Here is a 23,065-nt window from a genome sequence, read left to right on the forward strand (position 1 = left end):
GTAAAAAATGACTTCATAATTTGAAAAAAAAATGACTAACAATGAATATAAAAATAATGTTACCATGAAAGAAAGAATTTCATAATTTACATTCAATGGAATGGAGCCCTTCTTTTCCATGGAATTTTGAATTGTCACATTTTCTTCAAAGAATTAAAGTCAGTTATTTGAAGACAGTGACACCAATGACTGTGCAAGGCCTTGGGCATATGCTTTTGTTTTCATTTCTGGCTTAGTATGACAATTTCTACACATTATTTTTAAAAGCCAACTGCTCAGTCATCCATGACAACAGAGTCATGAAATTGAGAACAAAACACTAATAGAGTATAAAGAATTCATAGTAAAACAGTTTAATACTGAAGCAATGAGAAGATTCAGTGGTTGGGTAAAAGTTTCATTAATATGCACAGTAATAAAGGAATAGCTGAATTACAATTCAACAAACCTTTCCATTTAAATTGGAAGTTTAAGCTCACTACACACTAAATGATCAGAATATTGTCTGAATTTAGAAAAGTCTTAGAGATAGAATTTCACATAAAAATTCAAATATTTATTTTTGGGTGTGTCACAATCTGCAAAGTTATTTAAAAGAAATCATATTCTTAGATTATATTTAGAAACAAAATTAACGAAATGGTCTAATCCCTTCAAACTAATGTGACTTCTATTAAACCGAATCCTACATGTATACGTGTTAAAGAAGATATGTGTAATAGAGTGGCCTAAGAATGGAGCTATTGCAGCTGCATTAAAGGGGAGTTCACCCTGACAACAAAATTTGTTGCAAACATACCAGAAAAAAAAACAATAAAATATACCTGTAAGATTTTGAGGAAAATCCATTAAAGATTTTAAAAAAGTTATTATAAATTTAAGTTTCAGATTTGTGACATATATGAGCAGCTGCTCCATATGTTATATAAGATGCATAAATTTTTATTTTTCAATGGGTCATAATGACTAAACACCTTTTTCTTTTAGGAACGGGTGTGAAATACTTTGTCTGTTGATTTTTATTTCATTCAAGATATATGGGAAGCTGCTTACATATGACATAAACAATCCGAAAATCAAAAATTGTAATTACAGTCCGACATCTCTTATCCGGCCTCTCCCTTATCCGGCTCTCTCTATTGTCCGGGCGCACACTTGCCAAGATTTTTTTCAATCTTTTACGTGGGGAAATAAGATTTCAATTTAAAATTAAAATTCCTACTCACTCACTTGATTACATACATTTTCCAACATAGTTTACCTACAACCACATTTTTTTATGAAAATATCTTACCAAATCACTGAAAGAACTTAAGGCAGGATAATTTTCCAATAAATCAGGGCACAGCGCAACCATCTTATCACATCCTTTTTTTTTCTTTGCGGGGGGGGGGGGGGGGGGGGACATAACGTCTCGCTCGCTAGTGCTAGGCCTCGATACAGGCAGCACCATCTACCATGTTTGAGCCAACAGTCTAACAATGGCTGACTTTGCGAAGCTGCGATGCCCGCCGCGATGATCCAATTTTCAAATTTAGTGTCAAATCATTCTTTCTTTCGACGTATGCTTGATGTATTCCTCTATCATTTCAGCAGGTAAATTATCCAAGAGTTTTGGCAACCAATCGATTTCATTTCCATAAAAAAACGCCTATAATATGCACTGACACTGCAGTGAATAATGTCTGTGTAAGCCCACTACAATAGATTACGTGTTGCTATCATTGGGGAGGCGCAGCTACGTATACTTAATATTGGGTCTCCCAGATCGGGATAAATCCCTTATCCGGATTGGTGCTGGTCCCAACGTGTCCGGATAAGAAAGGTCGGACTATACCTTTTAAATCTTTCATAGGTTTCCCTCAAGCCTTCACCAATTATTTTTATAATTTTTCTACTATTTTTACAATAACCTTTTTGTCAGAATGAACTTCCCCTTTAATCTTACATACACCTCTCTGTATTACCTTACTATCAGGAAAACAACATAACTTCTAACATATATGAACCATATTCTTTCAAAATATTTCAAAATAAAAGCATCTTGGATCATGGCACTTAAAATATATTAGACAGCTCAAGCACGCTGTCAACACAAATCCATATTTCTGAATGGTATTACTTTCTCCAGACAAGAAATTACACACAACTACTTAGATGTATTGTCCTTGCACCATCATTTGGTGAAGATAAACAAACATCACATGGTTTCTATTACCTCCACCCAGGCAATTCAACAATTGAGGTTGCATTGTGGGTAATAGATGTACAAACATGGACCCTTTGTCATGAAACTCATCAATGAAAAATTACAATCTGCTGTTACAAGCTACTGCATCCAACTTCTTTGATTCGTAGTGAACAAATTTGTCGCAGAATTATAGTAGTGTTATTGATAACAAGCTCGATCAAACAAGGAACTGGACATTCTGAGAAGCAAGTGATAATAGGTGAATCTACATGACAAGTAGTCTCAATAAAATACCCTGTCTTTTAAATCATAATCACAAGTGTAAAGGACTACAAACCATTGCAGTAATCTGATTGAACTCAGATGCTGTTAGAAATAACTAATATTGAACAATAAAGGCATGTCCAGACATGGTGTCATGATGATCAGCATTATTTTGTGTACAAGGTCAATGGGATATTAGGTGGCCAAACATTGCATAAGTCTTTTGTCACCATTCCGCCTCCCCCCCCAAAAAAAAAAAAACAAAGATTAGGAGGACTAATCAAATTCTCTAAAAGTTTGACAACAGAATTTGGCTAAATTTGTATAGACCAAACTCATGACCAAATACAACATAAACATCATACAACATGACCAATGATGTCATAACTGATTTTTCAAGACTTGAAGATCTGTGTGTTACTACCAGCTCCGGTGGAGCAACTTGTCTAGGCCATGAACACTAAAAAAAATAAAATAAAATAAAAAAAATGATTGCTGAGCTTTGTTGAACAAAATATTTTCCAGAGGGCTAACTTCTTGTACTCTCAAATATATGTTCCAAACCTTTTTTTTTGGCACATAAAAAATTATATAGATAAGTCTTTGATGAGAACAATCATTGGGTTCTTAAAATGACTTGACTCGTTTAAGTATAATTCATTCTACCGCTAGTGCCAAATGTTTAGTTTATCAGTAATGTGCAGGGAAATAGACTACAGTCCAACCTCTCTTATCCGGCCTCCCCTTATCCGGACGCACACTTGCCGAGATTATTTTTCAATTCAATCTAGTACGTGAGGAAATGAGATTTCAATCTCAAATCAATCCTATACGCAAACTCACTTTGATTACATATATTTTCCAATATAGTCTACATACAACATTATTTTTCATGAAAATATCTCACCCAAATCATCGAAAGAACTTAGGCAGGATAATTTTCCAGTAAATCAGGGCGCAGCGCAAACATTTCATCACATTCTCTTTTTGTTTCCTGGGAAAAACAACACATGCCTTGCTAGCTAACACTTGGCCTCAATACGGACAGCGCCATCTATCATGTTTGAGCCAACAGTCATAACAAAGGCTGACATTGCGAAGCTGCGATACCCGCCGCGATGATCTAATTGTAAAACTTTGTTTCATCAAGTCATTCTCTTTCTTTCGAGATATGCTCGATGTATACCTCAACCATTTAAGCAGGTAAATGATCCAACAGTTTTGGCCATCGATCGATTTCATTTCCGTAGAAATACCGCCTATAATTTGCACTGATACTGCAGTGAATACTGTTTGTACGCACACCCACTACAATAGATAACGTGTAGCTACCGCAGTTGGGGAGCTGAGGCAGCAGCTGCGTGTATTTAATATTGGGTCTCCCAAATCTGGATAAATCCCTTATCCGGATTGGTGCTGGTCCCAACGTGTCCAGATAAGAGAGGTCGGACTGTCGTTTTAATAATTTTATATAGCGAATGGTGTACTACATTAACCCATCTGATCAAGTATTCTTACAAAGAATTTTGTTTTTCTATGCAAAAATGAATTCATGCAGTCACAATGTCTAGCTATCAATAGAAAGCTACCAACAGAGCTTTTTAAGACCATAAAATGCTTACCAAAGGAACATATATTTCTGATGAATGGCCTTTGCTTACTTGATTGGTGAATCTTGTTTCTATGGTATTCAATTAACCTACATATTACTGACAAAATCCTTTTATTTCTGCTTTGGAAAACTTATTATTTTTTTACAAATGATTTAGATAATTCAGTCAAATAATTGAATTGAGTGAATTAGTAAAATAAATATATTTGACAAATATTTATAAATAACAATTAATATGTATATAAATTGTATCCCTTTCCATGCCATACAAAGAAGATTACTCTCTGATGCTTTATTAACCCTATAATGTATCTACTGTAATAGAAATTACAAAAAAATAATAATTTAATAAACTATATCATTCCTTCAACACTACGAATCCTGGTCACATACATAACCAATGACATGATGTTAAAAAAAGAATATGTATGATAAGTCTGGAAATAATTCAATCTATCTGTACAGATAATTAAACACAATACAAACTCTTAAAAATTTTGGGTCAATTACTGCTAAATTACGTCAATGATAACAAAAAAAAAACATAAAACAATTTTTTTTTTAATGGCACCGAACCCAATTGACCTAATACTCATCAAAATGTAAATGAAATGGGTCTTGAGTGTAGGTTTAGGGATTCAATTTGTTTTGAGGCACAGACAAATTTGCATTTTCAACAGAGTAATCTGTCCTAACTACTGAGCTGTTTATAGGGGTACAATAAGAAACCCCCTAAAATATTACCCATCAACTGCAAAAGAAAAGAAACTACCACAGGAGGTTTGGATGAAGGAATATAAAAGATGTCTCCCATAGGAGTAAATATGTAACAGGTAAAACAGGAAACTTTTCAATGTTTAAGTACATTATCAATTAAAAATACATGTTAGTTTTCAAAGACCATATCATTTTTAATCCTTAAAATATGAGTCCAGACGAGCTCTTGCTACTCGCAATAGTAGATGTAAGCTACGACAACACATAAAAGAGACATAAAACATTAGGTTAGTCGATTAATAGAAGCAGCAAGGTGACAGGGATATCCATGCTTATTATCTGTGGAAACGGATGTATAGGAGAGATAGAGAGCAACTCCTTTTGAATGTAGACTCTGATAGTCTAACATCTTTATATACTCCACTAAATGCACCCGACGTCAGTTGGTGTGACATGCAGTCAACTTCCATCACTTCCAATAATCCTTTGGTTCATAAGAGCCTACCTGTCTCATTTTGAGTTCATTGACACTCAACTGGATAAGAAATAAATATAAAGATAATGAACAACATTCATGCACTTCCACTGAAACAGCAGCAAACTATGAGTTTTTGGCCCAAACTGTGGTTTTGCCCGATGCAGCAACAGGGAATCAAAGTTCCTTCCATCAGTCATGTCTTCCATTCTCAGCGAGGGGAACATGGAGAAGAGAAGATCGATTCCTTGATGGCATTTCAGCGGCAAGTTCTCACAACAAATCTCCACTGCCATGTCTACATTCTACAACTCAACAATGTCTAACTGCTATTGGTTTGGTTATTTAGATAGTTCATTTCAAGTTTACTCAAGCGTTTCCACAGTTCATCTCTTTCTTTCTCCTTCTTCTTCTCTCTGAAAAGACAAAAGGTACAACAAATATTCTAGTAAGCTCTTTTCATAAAGAATAAAGGATATCTCTTATTTCATCAAAAGTTAGATTTTGAAAAAGAATACTATGAATATATCTTTAGTGAAATACAGTAAAGTGGTCGACTAGCTTGATCAAAGGGTATGATGTTCAAATCAAAGTTCAATTTGCAAAAAAGAGGCCTTTTCATTGAAATCACCAAATTGATCCTCTCAATCCTTCTGTAAATAGTTCAAATTAAGACTGCTTTTAATTTGGCCTTTTCCGTATCATATAAGTGTAATGTCAAAGCGATACAAATTTATAGCAGGACGATTACAGCTGGTCTATAGAAGCTATATCATCATATAAAACACTTTTTGATCATATATTTACCTATACGACACAAAAGACAAAAACAAGATCAATTCCTTAATGAATCTTTATATTCATCATCCCCATTTTATCAGGTACTTATTACTAATATCTTTGCACTTACCTACATACATTTTTTTTCCTCTGGAATAGTATTATATTGTATATTAGTGTTACAGCATAAACATGCAGTACATTGGTATAATTGCCAAACAAATCTGATGTTTGATGATAATCATCAAATCTGCAATATCTATAAACGAATAATTAAAGTAACAAAAACCACAGAACTGAAATCCCTCAAACCACTACTACCTATTGCCATCACTTGAAATGCATGTATTATATTAGAAAAGAGAGATATGCTGAAGATGCATCTTTGACATTATGTCACTTTCCATGGTAGCTGCCACCCAACAATAGCATACATTATCAGACCTTTCTAACACTAAATAACTAAACAAAATATGCCTAAAACTTTTGTTAACCCAGGCCTGAGTTTGGATGAAGTACAATACAGTTCAGAACATCAGATTTGGTATGCGTTTGGTTAAGGGTTGACTTTATGATATGGGTTATTAGCATTACAAGCTTTCACTTACTTTTGTCTATCTGTCTTATAGCTGGAAGTGAGTTCATCAAATAGTTTGCTATTCATCTCCATCAGTGTCCTGAGTACATTGTAGACCAAGGCAACAATTGTTCTTGGAAGAGGAAGAAAAAAAATACAAAGAGTTCAATTTCAAATTCAGAACTCAAAATTTGGAATGATTTTGTGCTAGCCACTATGCCATATTTGAGTGACATTAAACATAATATCACCTAGTTATTGCCAAATTGAACCGGTCAATGTCTAAATATAAGGGTCGCATTTGATGAACCTGCTGCATGTAAAATTTATAGACAGTTATCTGTCGTCATACAGGGGTTCTACCCTTTGATTTTCATAATTAGCAATAAGGAATAATGGGGTCTGCCCTGTCTTTTTGTGCCATAAGGTGCCAATACCTGAACAAATAGTCTTTCATTGACAGTGTTGATTTGATCAGGGTTCCCAGCTTTTCAAGAAAACAAAATTCCCTGATTTTTCCCTGATGAAATTTAAAAATTCCCTGATAATCATTTAAACCCATTCCCAGTTTTGCGTGTTTTCTAAGTTGTTGCAGTGAATTAAATGTATTTTCAGTATAGAAACAATAATGTAAAACTAATTAGTACTATTACACAGGCATGTAATGGCCTCCCTTCTCCCCATACCAGCCATCCACCATACCCCATAACCACCATAACCAGTCATTCAATGGATAGTGTTTTGATATGCAACAAAATATAACAGATTGACTGAATTTTGTGCTTTCGACTTTTGAGCTGACCAAAATTCCCTAATTTTTCCCTCATTTGAGGCATTTTCCCCTGATTTGTGGTATTTTTTTTCAAATTCCCTGATTTTTCCCTGACTAGAAAAGTAAAATAATGTTCCCTTATTTCCCTGATGGGCTGGGAACCCTGTTTGATGAATCTCTGTACTCAAGTTAGGCTTTGCAAAACTAACTGTGGTTGATTCCCATCAAAGAATTAGGAAACAAAATGATGATTTGGAAAAAAAAATTATGATGAATACTGGGTGTGTGTATTACAAGTAAATAGCTTCAAATTGATCACTATTCATACAGCTTTGCATTCAGGAAAGATCATATGATCTTTTTATGATTAAGTAGAAGGAACGCCTCCGCAATCTCACTTGCATTATGCTATTCATATAATGCAGGATTGTTAAATCTGTGACATTAAAATATCAAACATTTTCTCTCTGACATTTAGTCCTTGAATATACAATGTAATAGTCCAGGAACATAAAGGAGCAGCGCTCTGACAGTCCTGTTAACTTGCCTCACTATTCCCCTTTTTATCTTTGGAAACAATTACACCCTTTTAAAGTTTTTTAGGTAAAACGTACATGTACACATGCAACATACATTTGACAGACTCCTTATAATTATAAGCTTCATAGAATATCAAAACAAATTTAGATGAATGATAATTTTCATAATTAGACAAAAAATTCTTTACTTGATAATAAAACCCAATTTTTATTGACCTTAATTTACCTTTAACCTTAACTTGGAAACATGCTATTCATTTAATACATTTAGGATATCCAATAACCATCCCACACAAGATTCCCTTTGATTTATTTACAAACAAATAAACAAAATATTATCCTTAATCAAAGTTAACTGTTCTGATTTGGCCTTTGACCTTGACCCAACATTAAAATTAAATAAATGATAATACCTGACCAACATTACACCCAAGTTTAACAGAATGAAGACTTACAATTTCAAAATCACCTTGAAAATAAAAATATTATAAAACTTTGGCTAAGTTTTCATGAGTTGATATCAGTTCATTGACCTTAAGTGATATTTGACATCGGCCTAATGTCCTGAAATTAGATCTATATCTTTGTCCATACTTAACCACTATGTAAGTTACATGGACTAGGAATTCAGCTTTCAAAATCATCTCAAAAATTTACTTTCATATTCTTGGTAGTTTTTATATTGATGAGCCTGATTGGTTAAGGTGAGCATTGGGGTAAATTTTTTATATTAAATGATGTAATCACTGGCGGATCTTTCATTGATATCTAATGTTACTAAAATCCATATTTGTTTATTTGGTAAAGTACGGAAAGCGACTGGAATGACACACTTTCAAATAGGTGTTGAACACCCACTGTCACGGAAGGATGCGTTGGAGAAATATTGACTTGGTCCTATTTTGACAATCATTAGATTACCTTGAGTTTTGTTTCAAAGTAATTATAGATGACACACCAGTTTGCTAAAATGCAAAAAAATATTGGGAAATGTTTGTCCTGGAATGGTCATACTGCATTTTTATATTCATGTTTATGCAAATTGGTCCTTCGTGACAGAAAGAAAATTCAAAAGTTTTATGTTCTATTGCTGGAGCAATAAACATGCTGAGCTATCTCACTAGCAGAAGACCTAAAACGTGTATAAAAACCAGATCAATAAATATTCATATGCGATAGTTGAATTTCAATAATGTCACGGACTAACAAAATTTTATTACGGATGGACATTTGCATTATGTTGCAGTGGTATATGTAGGGGATTTCTTATTCAATTATTTTATAATTGTGTTTTATCAGTTTGGGGAGGTATTTCACTACATAAACCCAATAAATGGTATTGTAATTCATAAATATACCCCAACACACACTCACACACAAGTATTTTCATGCCCCCGCTGACGAAGTCTCGAGGAGGCATGAATTGTTGCTCTGTCCATCTGTCCCCCTAATTTGTTTCGGCATGATAATTTTAAAAATATTTGACAGAGTTTAAGGTAGGTGATTTTTAAATTAGGAGTCCTCAAGTCTTAGGTCAAAAGTCACAGCTCATTATACATGCCGGTCAGTTTCTGGCTGATAAGTTTATAAATATTCGACGGAATTTTAAAATATTTTGGTATGTAGGTAGATGACACTGAAATACAACTCAAGTTCAAATTTGGAGTCTGTTGGTAAAAGGTAAAAGGTCAAAGCTCATTATATATGAAAAATGATTTTGGGGTGATAACTTGATAAATATTTAACGGAATAAAAAAAAATGGTATGTAGGTAGATGACACTAAAATACAAGTAAAGTTCAAGTTAGAGTTGCAAGTCAAAGGTCACAGCTCATGCAAAATGGTTTCAACACACTGAATAAGGCAATGCTTACTGACTGCATTATTGCTGGGACGTATCTGCCCTGTGGACACAGAAAATTTCTTGTTTTTTCATTTTTTCAAGTTTATTAGTGATGTGAGTACTGGGCTGAAATATCAATTTTTATTTGGATAATGCCCATCTGTGACACAAAATGTCCGTCTGTGAAGCCAAACGTCCATCCGTGACACTGGGAATGTCCATCCGTGACAAAACTTTGTGTCCTTCTAGTGTAAGTTACAGCTAGCTTCAAAATTACTAACATATGTCAGAGAAGTCAACTTATAAACTTAACATCTGCAATGAAAATAAATTGTCAGCATCGTTTCGTTTGGATAGACACAACAAAAGATCACTGACAAGTGTAGAAACCCATTTCTATCCTGTCCATCCATGACATTGAATATTTAATGGATTCTATCTTTAGTAGGTAATCATGGCAGCAATATTCTAAAAACATTTAATAATTTCAGTGATACTCTTTGCAATGATCCATGTTTAGTACACAAAATTGACAAATTTCACCAAATCACCAAGTCTTTAAACTTTCAGAATTTGTTAAATGTCCGTCCATGACGAACTGATCAGGCTCTGATAGCACAAAATGGTAAAAATTCACTGGCCATAAATGACCTTTGATCTTGATCATGTGACCTGAAGTTTGTACCAATTAATCAGTAACACTTGAATACCCGTAAGTCAATTTCAATGAAATAGGTCCTCTCAAAAATACTTTCAAAGTAGGGATAAGACATACTTAAAAATCAACCATGATTAAGACGGTGACAATGCCACCACAAGAGACAGAAATATGGTTATCCAACATTCTGTACATGCTCTACATGTATTCTACAAGATGTGATATCCAGGGCATATTGCTTGTGTCATTTATATGACAAGGTGCACACAATGACATCATAGGGGGTAACAGCAGTTGCAAATGAGCCACTGCTAATGTGCCAAAAATAGACTGAAATCTAACCATATTTTTCCTTATTACTGAGCAACAGCTATTTTGGATTCTGGTAGACAACTCCCCTGAAACACATTGAAATAATGCCAAATGACTGTGTAACACAAACAGCCAAGCTCCGCAAAGCTCATGACAGCGATTTGGAGACCGCTGATCGGTTCATTGTGCAGATCACGTGGTCACAAAAATAATCTGGCCGAAAAATATTTGAAAGTATCGATAGCGATAACGATATCCAGCCACGTTTTCCACACTTGCATTGATCTTGGCTTGTGATCGGATCACTCAAGTATCATTCGAAAATTATTCTGCTATTTCTTGAATATCCATTGTGCGCTCCAAAACCCGGAACTCCATTAACTTTGTACATGTAGCAATAGATTCTGTAACTCTAACACGATGCGACTATGGCACTATTCTGTATGATTTTGACGGAAAAGCGAGAAGTAATCAAAGTACGCTTACTTGTGCGATATCAGTGAGAAAATAGATCGTCCAAAAATGCATTTCATTATTCAAATAAAATAAACGAAAGTGAAATTCTATGTCGATTTTGGTATGTGGTGATAGAGAATTGCACACTTGTTTTGATGCCATGTTGTGCTGGGTATTGGGAGGCTTGCAATGCGAATGCTTACTGTATTTTCATTCATACATGTATATTTTTGGCTTGCGATCGTAGCTGGATGACATCATGTAATATGCCGACCGCTAGAGGCGAACGTTATGTTATTCATGTATGCTATATTTTGTGAAAATATGCTTTTTTCTGAAAGAAGAATGTTTGCAAAGTTGTGTATATCACCCTCAATATAACCTGACGTGCAGCCATGTATATTCCTGGCTGAAGACCCATGGCTTCTATGTTTATAATTGCACTACGGCCAGAAAATAGTCAGTGTCCTTTACCTGAATGTCAATAGATCTTCTACCACATTGATATCAGTCACTCAATGCATTGGGAAATTAAAATGTACAGCACTACTTTATCACCTTTATTAGATGCCTTTAAAGTAGCACAGCAATTGAATTCTGTAATCAAAACTGCTGTTATAGAGCTGTTGAAGGGTTATATGACCATGAAGTGGATAGGCTATGTAAATAACAATGATCCCTGTTGATGCATTAAGGATTAAAGTGTATCCTGCCATTACAAAGGGTCTTTCCTGTTTCTCTCTATCACACAGTAACACTGACTTATTCAAAATCACATATTAACCACTATTAATGTACATCATCTCAATATGGTTGCTATTGCAGCAACATTTGACAAGTTCATGTATGTACAGTGTCTTGCAGGAAAACTTGAACATGACCTCTGTGACCTATGATTACGTCCACTGACAGCACAATAACATAAATGTTCTCCAGTCCTGTGCATCTATGACTCAAGTAGGCTGTAATCTGAGCAACTAGTGTAAAGTTTTGCAGACATATGAACTCACAAGGTTGACCTTTGCATGTGATCTCCAACAATACCATAACACGAAAATACTCCCAGAGCATGTATGACCCAAGTTTGGTTATCATTCTTGCACCTGTTTGAAGGTATTTGTCCTGAGAGTGTCCTCCCAGTAAACTTTGAAATTTGAGATGGACAGCAGATGGACATAATTTATATCCCTTAGTCCCACCTTCACCTACAGAGATTTTTTTTTTAAATAGTCACAATTTTTCAAATGTTCATAAGCTACTGACATCCTGCAATTCCATTGGCTGATAGAAAATTTGACGAGAGTTTCTATCATGAAACAGGTCCCTGAAGAGGTTAGTATGACTTACTGATTCCAGTGGTCTTTGGATATCCTGTATAGATTTGGGAACATTATCGGCATAACAGCATTGCTGTTCTCTTCTATCAAGCTCACTACATACTCATTATTCCAGAAGTACAGGGCACGTTCTGCAACCTGAGGGAAATAAATAAATGAGTTCATAAGTTTCAACTTTAAAAAGGATGTACACCAATTTAATGAAAGTAAACCAATGGTGCTGGAACATTCTTATCAGACAAAGCTAAGGAGGGATGAACCATTATGTTTAAACAACGACTTGACCCTTAAATTCTTTGCTTGATCAGAGGGCCATTGCAGGAAGAGTTGCAATTAAACATAACTAAAAAAAAAAAAAACCCAAATTGATTTTCAGCCAATGGCACGAGCATATTAGAGACTTTTTAAACGCGACTCTTCTTGCAAGAATGTCTGGCACCAATGAAATAGACTCTCAGGATTGATTTATTCCCCGGTATGAGGTATGAAATGAAAAGAAGTTGAGTGTAAATTTGTTATGCCTCAATTATTGAGGAAATGCACAAAAACAGAAGCATCCATGAACTGGATGAAAAGGATTGATGTTTCCCAAGATATGGTTGATCATTTTCTTAAATAAAACAAAAACATGATTTTTCAAATAGGATGTTTTCACAAATTAGGATACAAATTTAAAGAAGAAAAATTGTGACATTATGAACAAATGGTTCTTTTGGGACTTAAACATAATCCAGTCAAAGCTGCATAACAACCACCAATATAGAAGGACTATTTGGATTCCCTTCAAGAATTGTCCCTAAGAGGAACCTGTGCATGAGGACCATTTTGGAATTCACTCACTGATATGAATAGGTAATATTACAATAATATTGCAGAATTGGCATATTTGAACAGGATAAAAACAACCTCTTTTAGCACTATATATCTGATGAGTTCCAAGTAACAATGAAGTCAGTAGATGGTGATGTGATTCTATCATATTGATTAAGATTTACCTGGAAATGTGGACTGGCAACACACTTTGCAAGCTGCTTGAAAAGGATTTCTTGAATCTTGGCAAACTGGACTGGTTCTATCACGTCTAGAATCTCCTCAATTTCACCAAGAAACATTACCTAGTAAAAAAAAAAAATGTTAAAAAAATAATAAGAGGCATTTATAGCAACCCTTCAATATTTGTGTTTTTTATGATTTAATTTCATAATTGGTTGTACTTGTCAATTTTTTTCTTCAAATTTCATGAAATTGTGGGTTAAAAAAAGGCGATGATTCCAGTTTTTACAGAATGTGTATATCACAGTTAAAAAAAAACACTTTTCTCTTCAAACCCACAATCACAAGATGTTTGATGAACAAGTTGTCTTCTTGCCATTTCTAGAAATATCTTTCTCCAACGTGATCTGAGACCCAATTCAATTACATTCGATCTCATTTCAGGCCAGCCATCTCAAAGAAATAGCCTCAACCTGATCACATAAAGAATTTAGAAGGTCTGTAATATGAGATGCTTTGCTTGACTCTTGCTCTATATTTGGACAAGGAAAAATCCATATATTCTCAAGCAGGTAGAAAAAAAAGGGAAAAAGGAAAAAGCTACAAAATGGATAGTTGACTGGAAACTCATTAATAGATAATTTCTTCCCACTTTTAATTTTCTTCATAATTTTAGGTACATGTATTATGTTAATAAAACTTTTAAATGGTTAAACATATCTGAAACATATTTTATACATCCAGGATTAAAATTTTCACAGATTAATTTTCTAAAGCTATCTTCATTCAATCCCACATATTTTAATTAAAGTTCACCTTTTTTTCCACAAAAATATAATTTGCTTTACTATTATCATTTGTGTCCTTGAATTTATACATTGGGAATTAACACTGCCTGATAGAGCTTTCGTGAGGAGAAACAGAGAAGTAAAGACAAGCAAATTCACCGAGGAGGTATACGTACAAATAAATCAAAATCTCTCTGGCAGGTATATTTTATTCACAGAATAAAAATTCAAACTATTTCAATTCTGCAGTGTGAAAAGGGAGACCTTTTTATTATACAGACAATATCATGATCATTTTTTTTCTTCAAAAACCTATGTACATCTAAGCTTTAAAATGTTGACATGTCAGAGGTATAATCATGTAGCCATGTATATAGAGGTTCTAGACATTGTTAGACAAGGAAATAATTATTTACAATAATTCTTTCCCATCTCATTTCTATTTCCTTCTTATTTTCACAGGAGTGAGAATCAAAATATTGATTTTGTTGTTAAATATTACCTCAGCCTTTTACTCAAGGCATTTTCTTTCAATGAATGCAATAAGGGAAGATTGAAGACAATTCCCAAATGTTGGCATACAACTACTGTGGAACACAAAGCGGAATTATTCATGTTTATCCCTGGTATTACAAGTTTGGTTTTCAACCACAAATGAGCTTCCTCCTGACGTAAATAAATATTACTTACACTTAAATGCGACCACAGCTTCCCCTATATGTACCAGATTAGCTAAAGATAATTATAAAATCCTAGGATAACAAGTGGAACGCCTCTGGCAGTCTCGCCTGCATTACGCGATTTAATATAGCAGCAGTGCTAACTTTGAAAACTACTATAAAATAATCATTCACAAAAATACCATTCATATAATGACATAATACCATGTTCATTGACCATAAATGACATTTGAACGGTGACTTAAGACTTGTCAACTACACCCATGTCCACATTTCATTCACTCTATCTTTTTACATTTCAAAGTTATGATGGCAATTCAACAATTACCCCAACATTGCCTAAGTTTATTGACCTTAACTGACCTTTGACCTTGGTTTTGTGACCTGAAACTCACAGGGGATGTTCAGTGATACTTGATTACTCTTATATCCCAAGTTTTATGAACTAGATCCATAAACTTTCAGAGTTAGGATGGTAATTTAACAAATACCCCCAACACGGCCAAAGTTCATTGACCTTAAATGACCATTGACCATGGTCATGTGACCTGAAACTCGCACAGGATATTCAGTGGTACTTAATTAACCTAATGTCCAAGTTTCATGAACTAGATCCATAAATTTTCAAAGTTATGATGGTAATTCAACAAATACCCCCAACTTGACCAAAGTTCATTGACCCTAAATGACCTTTGACCTTGGTCACGTGACCTGAAACTCAAGCAGGATGTTCAATTTTACTTGATGAACCTTATGCCCAAGTTTCATGAACTAGGTCCATATACTTTCTAAGTTATGATGTCATTTCAAAAACTTAACCTTCGGTTAAGATTTTGAAAATAATTCTCCCAACATGGTCAAAGTTCATTGACCCTAAATGACCTTTGACCTTGGTCATGTGACCTGAAACTCAGGCAGGATGTTCAGTAATACTTGATTAATCTTATGTCCAAGTTTCATGAACTAGGTCCATAGACTTTCTAAGTTATGATGTCATTTCAAAAACTTTACCTTAGGTTAAGATTTGATGTTGACGCCGCCGCCGCCGTCGGAAAAGCGGCGCCTTCAGTCTCGCTCTGCTATGCAGGCGAGACAAAAACCTATTCCTAAAATTATTGTAACAATATACTTCAAGTAAATAGTTGATATTACATGTATAATTTGCACAACAAATATTTAGCATTTGGAATTTATATTCATCAGTGTATCATTAGAACAGGTACTTTTTAGACTCCTGATGTTAGATCTCAGGGTACAAATTAAATTTTATTTTCAAAGTCTTCTAGCAAATTGCTGAACATTGAAAATTACCACTCATAAAAAGATATGCATTCATTGATATTTGCATACATGTCAAGAACAGATATAATTGTCTTTCTATACAATTATATAATATCGAATGGCCTACAGGGGAACATCAAATAGATTGCCGGCAACAGAATCATATTGGCCTGGGTCTTTAGATGAGGGCAATATGGTTCTTTTAAGGGCAAGATATTTGATGTTCCCGTAAAAGGAGCTAGTCAATATCATTATTACCTACAGCTGTATAATTTGTGATTTAAGCTAATATTTGACAGTTTGTTTGTCACTACTTCTGATTTCAGGATTTAAAAAAAATACATTTAATCCTGGCTAAGTAATTGTTACATAAATGGTTACCGCACAGTCGTGCACCATGCATGGCGCGCACATACACTTAACGCGTAAAAAGCTTGTGTATGAGTTTGATCCAAGAGCTATATCGTGCATAATTATATTGAGTTGCTTCACAACCAGATTTTGTGAATATTGAAATTAGCAATTAAAGTCGGCTCCTACTGTGCAAGTGCACTGACAGGAGTATGGCCAATGTTGCCCTCTGTTTTTGTACAGTATACCTATGGGTAAAACCGGGAGAGGGTAACATGCAATGGTGTCGATCCGCAGTAAGTTCTATTCATCTGGGGGGGGGGGGGGTATTACGTAATAATTCAAAGCGCCATCTCCCCATAATGAATAGAAAGTGCGAGCGGATCAACACCCATGGCAAGTTTACCACGATGGACTCGGATTGAAAGTAGCGAGCGAAATACGACTTTTCTTTAGCTACTAAAATACATGTACCTTGTATATCCTATGTGTCGTGTTATTTTTCGATCACCCTAAATGGACTAAACTTGTTCCACATAATGATCTATATCAGAAACTGTCCTTAGGCTTATTGTAATGTAATATCTTGGGATCCTCCTCAAGTTATTTGTCAGTGATATTATACAAGTTTTATAGGCCACTGAAATCCTTGCAACTAATTGGCCGGGAACATTTTTGTTTGTAAAATCACTGACAAGATATCAATGAAACCCTCATCTGTTGTGCATAAAATCCAACAATGCATTATACATTGTTGGATTTTATTGAATACTTCATTTTATTTACATTGTAAATAAAATGAAGAATTCAATCTAATTCATGTTTGTTCTCTACAAAACTACATTTAAAAACAAGTGGAACGCCTCCGGCAGTCTTGTCTGCATTACGCGATTCAATATAGCAACAGTGCTGACTTTGAAAACAGCTATTGACTAATTATTCACAAAAGGAAACACTCATATGGAATAAAATACTATGTCCATTGACCCAACATGACCTTTGACCATGATCATGTGACCTAAGACGTGTGAAAAACATACTTGATAACCCTTTATGTCTGTTTCATGAACTACATGTGTAGATCCTAAACTTTCTAAGTCATGATGCCAATTCAACGAATACTCTCAACACTACCAAAGTTCATTGACCTTAAATGACCTTTGATCTTGGTCATGTGACCTAAAATGCACACAGGATATTCAAGGATACATGGTTACTCTTATGTTAAAGTTTCATGAACTAGATCCATAAACTTTTAAAGTTATGACAATTCCACAAATACCCCCAACATTATCAAAGTTCATTGACCCTAAATGACCTTTGACCTTGGTCATGTGACCTGAAACTCACACAGGATGTTCAGGAATACTTAATTGCTCTAATGTCTAAGTTTCATGAACTAGACCCACAAAATTTCAAAGTTATAATGACATTTCAAAAACTTAATCTTGGTAAAGATTTTAATGTTGACGACGCTGCCGCCGTCGCAGACGGAAAAGCGGCGCCTATAGTCTCGCTCTGCTATGCAGGCGGGACAAAAACTACCAAAGATTAAAGGTAGTTAGGTTTAGTCTACAATTTTTATTGAATTTACATGCAAACTTTAAAAAACGTATACTCACCTCTTTTGCACTACATGTCTTTGGCCAATATTTTAGTAATCCAGTTACAACCTGCAGGAAGACAAACACAGACAGAATAGAATTGGGTGGGAGCTTTTAAATATATCATGTAAAGATGGTGAAGAAATGTACCTATTCATACACTGAACCACTGACAAAACCCCCCTGGAATATTGATATAGATTTGAAACAGCCTAAGAGATATTCAATCAGTACATACATGTAACTTAATGGGAGCAAATGAGAAAGAGGAGCATTGATTCATGTATTTTTTTAAAGTATAAATGGGAGATATAATTAATAATTTTGACGTTGCGTACAAGTAAATATTCATGTATACTAATTTTGTAATTATAATTTTGTGTTAATTCTAGTAAAGAGCTTTCAAATAATTGCTAAAAGTGCTATACAAATAGAACATATAATTATACATATTAAAAGATTTCAATGAAAGAAAAAAAAACTCCTTTTAATTCTTATGATGGCATCAGTGTACATATGAAATGACAGACCGAAGTAGTGAATTTCATGGCTGCCTTCCCTCTCTTCCTTTCTTTGCATTTCTCTGAATACCACTGTTTCTGAACTGAGACTAACTGTGCTCAGCAGTGAGCTCAATTGAAGACAATGAATATAAAAAAAGCTAGCGACTGATTCTAGAGGGTTGACTATTAAGTTTCACTGCATACAAAACTGGAGAAACCCACTTAAAGGAACGCCACACATCTTCATAATCAAGTCCAATCAAGCACTTAGTGGAAAGATGATCAAGATTGCTTGTGGTTAATCATGAATTTCTTTCTTTGATCTTTCATAGATGAAATATGAAGCTACAAGGAATGACTAGTAGGGAATTTTATGGAAAATCCCCTCATAAAGCTTACTTTTCAAAACCTAGAGTATGTGTATTGTACAGTATTTCATAAAAGAGAAACAGAGAGAGAGAATGATCCAACCCAACTCATTTTCCATTTATACTGTACATAGGCAGTGACCAATTTATTCTGACTGATTCTTAAGGCTTTATTGCAATTCGATGTTAGGAACAATCTTCTGACTTTCATATTCAAAACAGCATTTCTTCTCATATAATTATGTATCCATACACATTACATACACTGCTGCACTCCAATAAAAGGAAATGACACCAATTTATACAATGAGAATGAACTTTGTACTATATTGTGAAATGAAATTCCATAGGAAATTTATAAAAAATCTTCTTTTTTTCAGAAACGCTTAGGGGCCAATGAATTATCTTAAACAATATAAATGTAAATTTCTTGCTAAAAGTCATGATTCAGCTAACTTAACCATGCTTTATTTTATTTATTTTTTAATCAATCACCAAAGGAAATGGCAAAAAATTTAATGAATAATCTTAAATCTTCAGTACTTTGTCTTTCATAGTAATCTATTGACATTAGGAACAGGATCAGAGAGAACTAATAAAATTCAAAATTTAGAAATATTCCTATGAGGTAAATTTCCAAATTGCCTGTGACTGTAAACTATAATCTCATTCTCTATTTTGCCCCCAATTTTTTTTCTTTACAAAACAAAGAGTATTCATTTGTCATACTCATACATGTAAATATTTAAAATATACATGACAAAATGTTCCTAATTCGGCTTGTCTCCCTACATTCAATCTTATTTCACCTATACAATGAAATTCTATGCAGGTGATTTGTTTATTTTCCTGCAAGTAGATTACAATAGAACCCAATCCTATTTATATTTTTGACCTTGAAAAGTAGTGCTGCCACCAAACGGATATCCGAACGGTTTCTGCCCGCGTGGACGGATAACGGTTTTCATTTTTTGGGTTCGGGTATCCGTGGACACTGATTCACCACTTTCCTGTCACAAAAACTCATTAAATTTAGTAAGACTCACCAACAAAATTTATAAGTTTTAGTCGCCAATATAAACACCAATATCAATTTTCTTCTTTTTTTTGCAGATCTCATCTTTGCAATCTAACTTAAAGGTTTCCACAAAGAAAAATTGCGATAGCCAATTTTTTCCTTATGTATTTCTTTGTTTTTAGAATTTCTTATGTATTTCTTTGTTTTTTCATCTTTTGTTTTTCATTGTTTTTTTTCAATGGAAATTATTACAGACCATTTAACAACTAAATTAAACCCTAAATTATTTAAGCAGACCAATTAGAAAGAAAAATAATTACCCTTTTATGAATTTCATCTCCCATAGACTTTGTACACAAAGTATAAAAATGAGCAATTTTTGGCATGACATTGTCTTGTAAAAAGTCATGTGACGTCACGATGCTATACCCATATGTCACGATTTTGGTCTCAAAAGTTGAGCGAGACTTCAAAGAAAAGTCATAAAATTTTGCGGCGCTATCTTTTTGCGTTTCGAAAATATCGCACGAAGCGTCGAGATGGGGGGGGGGGGGCCATCATGGCCCCCCAGTCCTTTTACGGTTAAAATACTAAGAAATGTATATAAATTGAAAGCATATCATATCATCGCTCGAAAAAAATGAAATAATTAATCGCAGCATTGCAAGTTTAGCTTTATTGATCACAGAAAATTTTGAAAATATGCATTATCGCACTCACAGGTACATGTATGATCACTCACGCATGAATGTTCATAATTTGCAACAAGGTGATAAACAAGTATATATACTTTTCTCTTTCATATGATATAAAATTCATGAGATTTTATGATAGTCAGGTTAGGATTTTCGGACTTCATGCAAAGTTAACCCACTTCTTTTACACTGCTATTAATGCAAAGTGTCAAAATAATTCCTGTATACTATACACTTTCTTACATAGAGCCCATTTCCACAAATTAAATACAGGAGAACATATCTGTGATTACATTATGGAATATGAATCTGAAAGTAGATTAAGGAAATAAATTGTATACATGATTTGTCAATTAAGGAGTTACACTTCATGAAAATTATTGTCACTCAATTCCAAACAAATGGATAGCACAATAATGTCGATTCCTGGATTCACTAATGAGGCAATAGCCAGTCCATTATTAGTTGCTAAGCACCTATTAAAAGCCATAGGTTTATGGACTAGTTGTCATATCAAGTCAAATGCCTTTATAAGGTGGGATCATACAGGCTGGACAGAGCACTTCAGTTTGCAACTCATTATAAGCACTGCTTTGGGTGGAAAAAAAACCCAACAACTATGATCGTGTTAACTTGAAGTATCACTGAAGGTGATAGATCCCCCCCCCCCCCCCCATTTCAAACACATTGGGAATATGGGTCATGCATGTCTTTACCCTAAGACCATTGTTTGTGCCAAATTTTAGGAGCATTGGTTAAAAACTGAGGAAGAAGTCTGATCCACAAAAATTATCCTGGGTCAATGGAATTTTGGCCTGCTTCCTTTTACTATCTTTTTGATTTTACTATTTTGATTTCACAAGTGATTCATAAGAACAACATGACATCATTAGTTATTATGTAAGATCAAGTTTAATGCATTTCAGCACCTCCTCCCCCCCCCCCCACCACCATCACAAAGGTGGTAGGCAGATTCAACGTTTTTTCCTCCATTCATCACACGATGGTCAGTATTATGGGTAAATAATGCATTCTTCGATATTGATATTCATTTTGTATTTTCTTTCCTCATAATGGTATTCAATCAAGATGAAATTGAACCAATTTCACTGCAGCCATAATAAAAATAAGCAACAAAAAAAAAGCTGTAAGAACTTGTGCCTCAACAAGAGATGCACATGACATCTCCCCCTCTGGCAACAGTATTGATTCTCGCTTGAATTGTGAATGCAATAACACAGGCCGAGCTGTAGCACGTTGGCACTAATTTGACCGACACACAGATTCCGGCACCATATACATATGTGCACCATTGAGCATTTGATGCATGCATGCATGCATCTACGCATTTACAGTGTGGTGTGCATTTTACATGCAGCCCTTTGGAGCTGAGATAGCTAATGTGTATAGAGACATTCAGCTCACTGATGCCACCATTCTGGTGTGTATAAGAGTGCCTGTGTGGTTGGTTGGCATTTATGACGGGTAAATTTCCCCTTTTCATTTTAGGTATCTTTACCAGGAACAGAAATATGTGATATTTCAAAAGTCCACATGTACCAATAATTAATTTACACATGCAAATGACTGCAACATGTTGAAAATATTTGCAGTAAAATGTAGTGACCATTCCATGATTCTCAGCTGCCACATAAATCTCAGGAATGGTAATAGCCATTTACGTCACAATGCCGTCATTATGTGAAGTACCCTATAGAACGTAAAGAGTAATAAATTTTGTTGAAATGCTGAGATATTTTCACTGAAATTTCAAATTAGCCAGGGACCTTTAAAGTTTTCTCAAAGGAATAGCAATGGTCTGTCATTAAACAATAGTATTGAGACACATGCCAAACACAAAGGTTATTTTGAAGAACAACTTGATTCACATTATACTCCCATTTTAGTACTGAAGTTTTCAACAATTAATTGATATGTAATTTCAGTCACAGGCCTCAATACAGAGCATCCAAGAAAAAAGGAAACCAGGATTCCCATCCATTTCTTTTCTTCAAAGGCAAATGAACAATGACATCTAATTTACATAATCATATAATTAAATTATTCCTCTTTATTTTGATACCTAGTATGAGACGAACACTTCATGTATTAACGAGCAAAACCAGTTTGAAATGTTAATGTCAAACCAGGTTGCGCAGAAAAATTGGACAAGATTGGTTCGTAATATGACAAACGTGCTTATTCGATGATTGACTAATTAGCATTTCTCTTGTATTCTTTAAGATTCTCTC

General features: G+C 34.4%; 1 protein-coding gene across 1 annotated transcript in view; it reads right to left on the minus strand.

Annotated features, from left to right (window-relative positions):
* Positions 1-337: 337 nt before the first annotated feature.
* The window catches only part of LOC129265551 (serine/threonine-protein phosphatase 2A 56 kDa regulatory subunit epsilon isoform-like), a 50,182-nt gene continuing 27,454 nt past the window's right edge, over positions 338-23,065 (minus strand). Inside the window, exons 6-10 of the mRNA XM_064101354.1 lie at positions 18,248-18,298; positions 13,528-13,647; positions 12,543-12,670; positions 6,648-6,749; positions 338-5,675 (exon numbers count right to left, since the gene is read on the minus strand). Of these exons, the coding sequence (XP_063957424.1) occupies positions 5,582-5,675; positions 6,648-6,749; positions 12,543-12,670; positions 13,528-13,647; positions 18,248-18,298 (495 nt within the window). The 3' untranslated portion in view covers positions 338-5,581. The remainder of the gene's footprint in view (positions 5,676-6,647; positions 6,750-12,542; positions 12,671-13,527; positions 13,648-18,247; positions 18,299-23,065) is intronic.

The sequence above is a fragment of the Lytechinus pictus genome, chromosome 7, assembly GCF_037042905.1.
Source record: "Lytechinus pictus isolate F3 Inbred chromosome 7, Lp3.0, whole genome shotgun sequence".
NCBI lineage: Eukaryota > Metazoa > Echinodermata > Echinoidea > Temnopleuroida > Toxopneustidae > Lytechinus > Lytechinus pictus.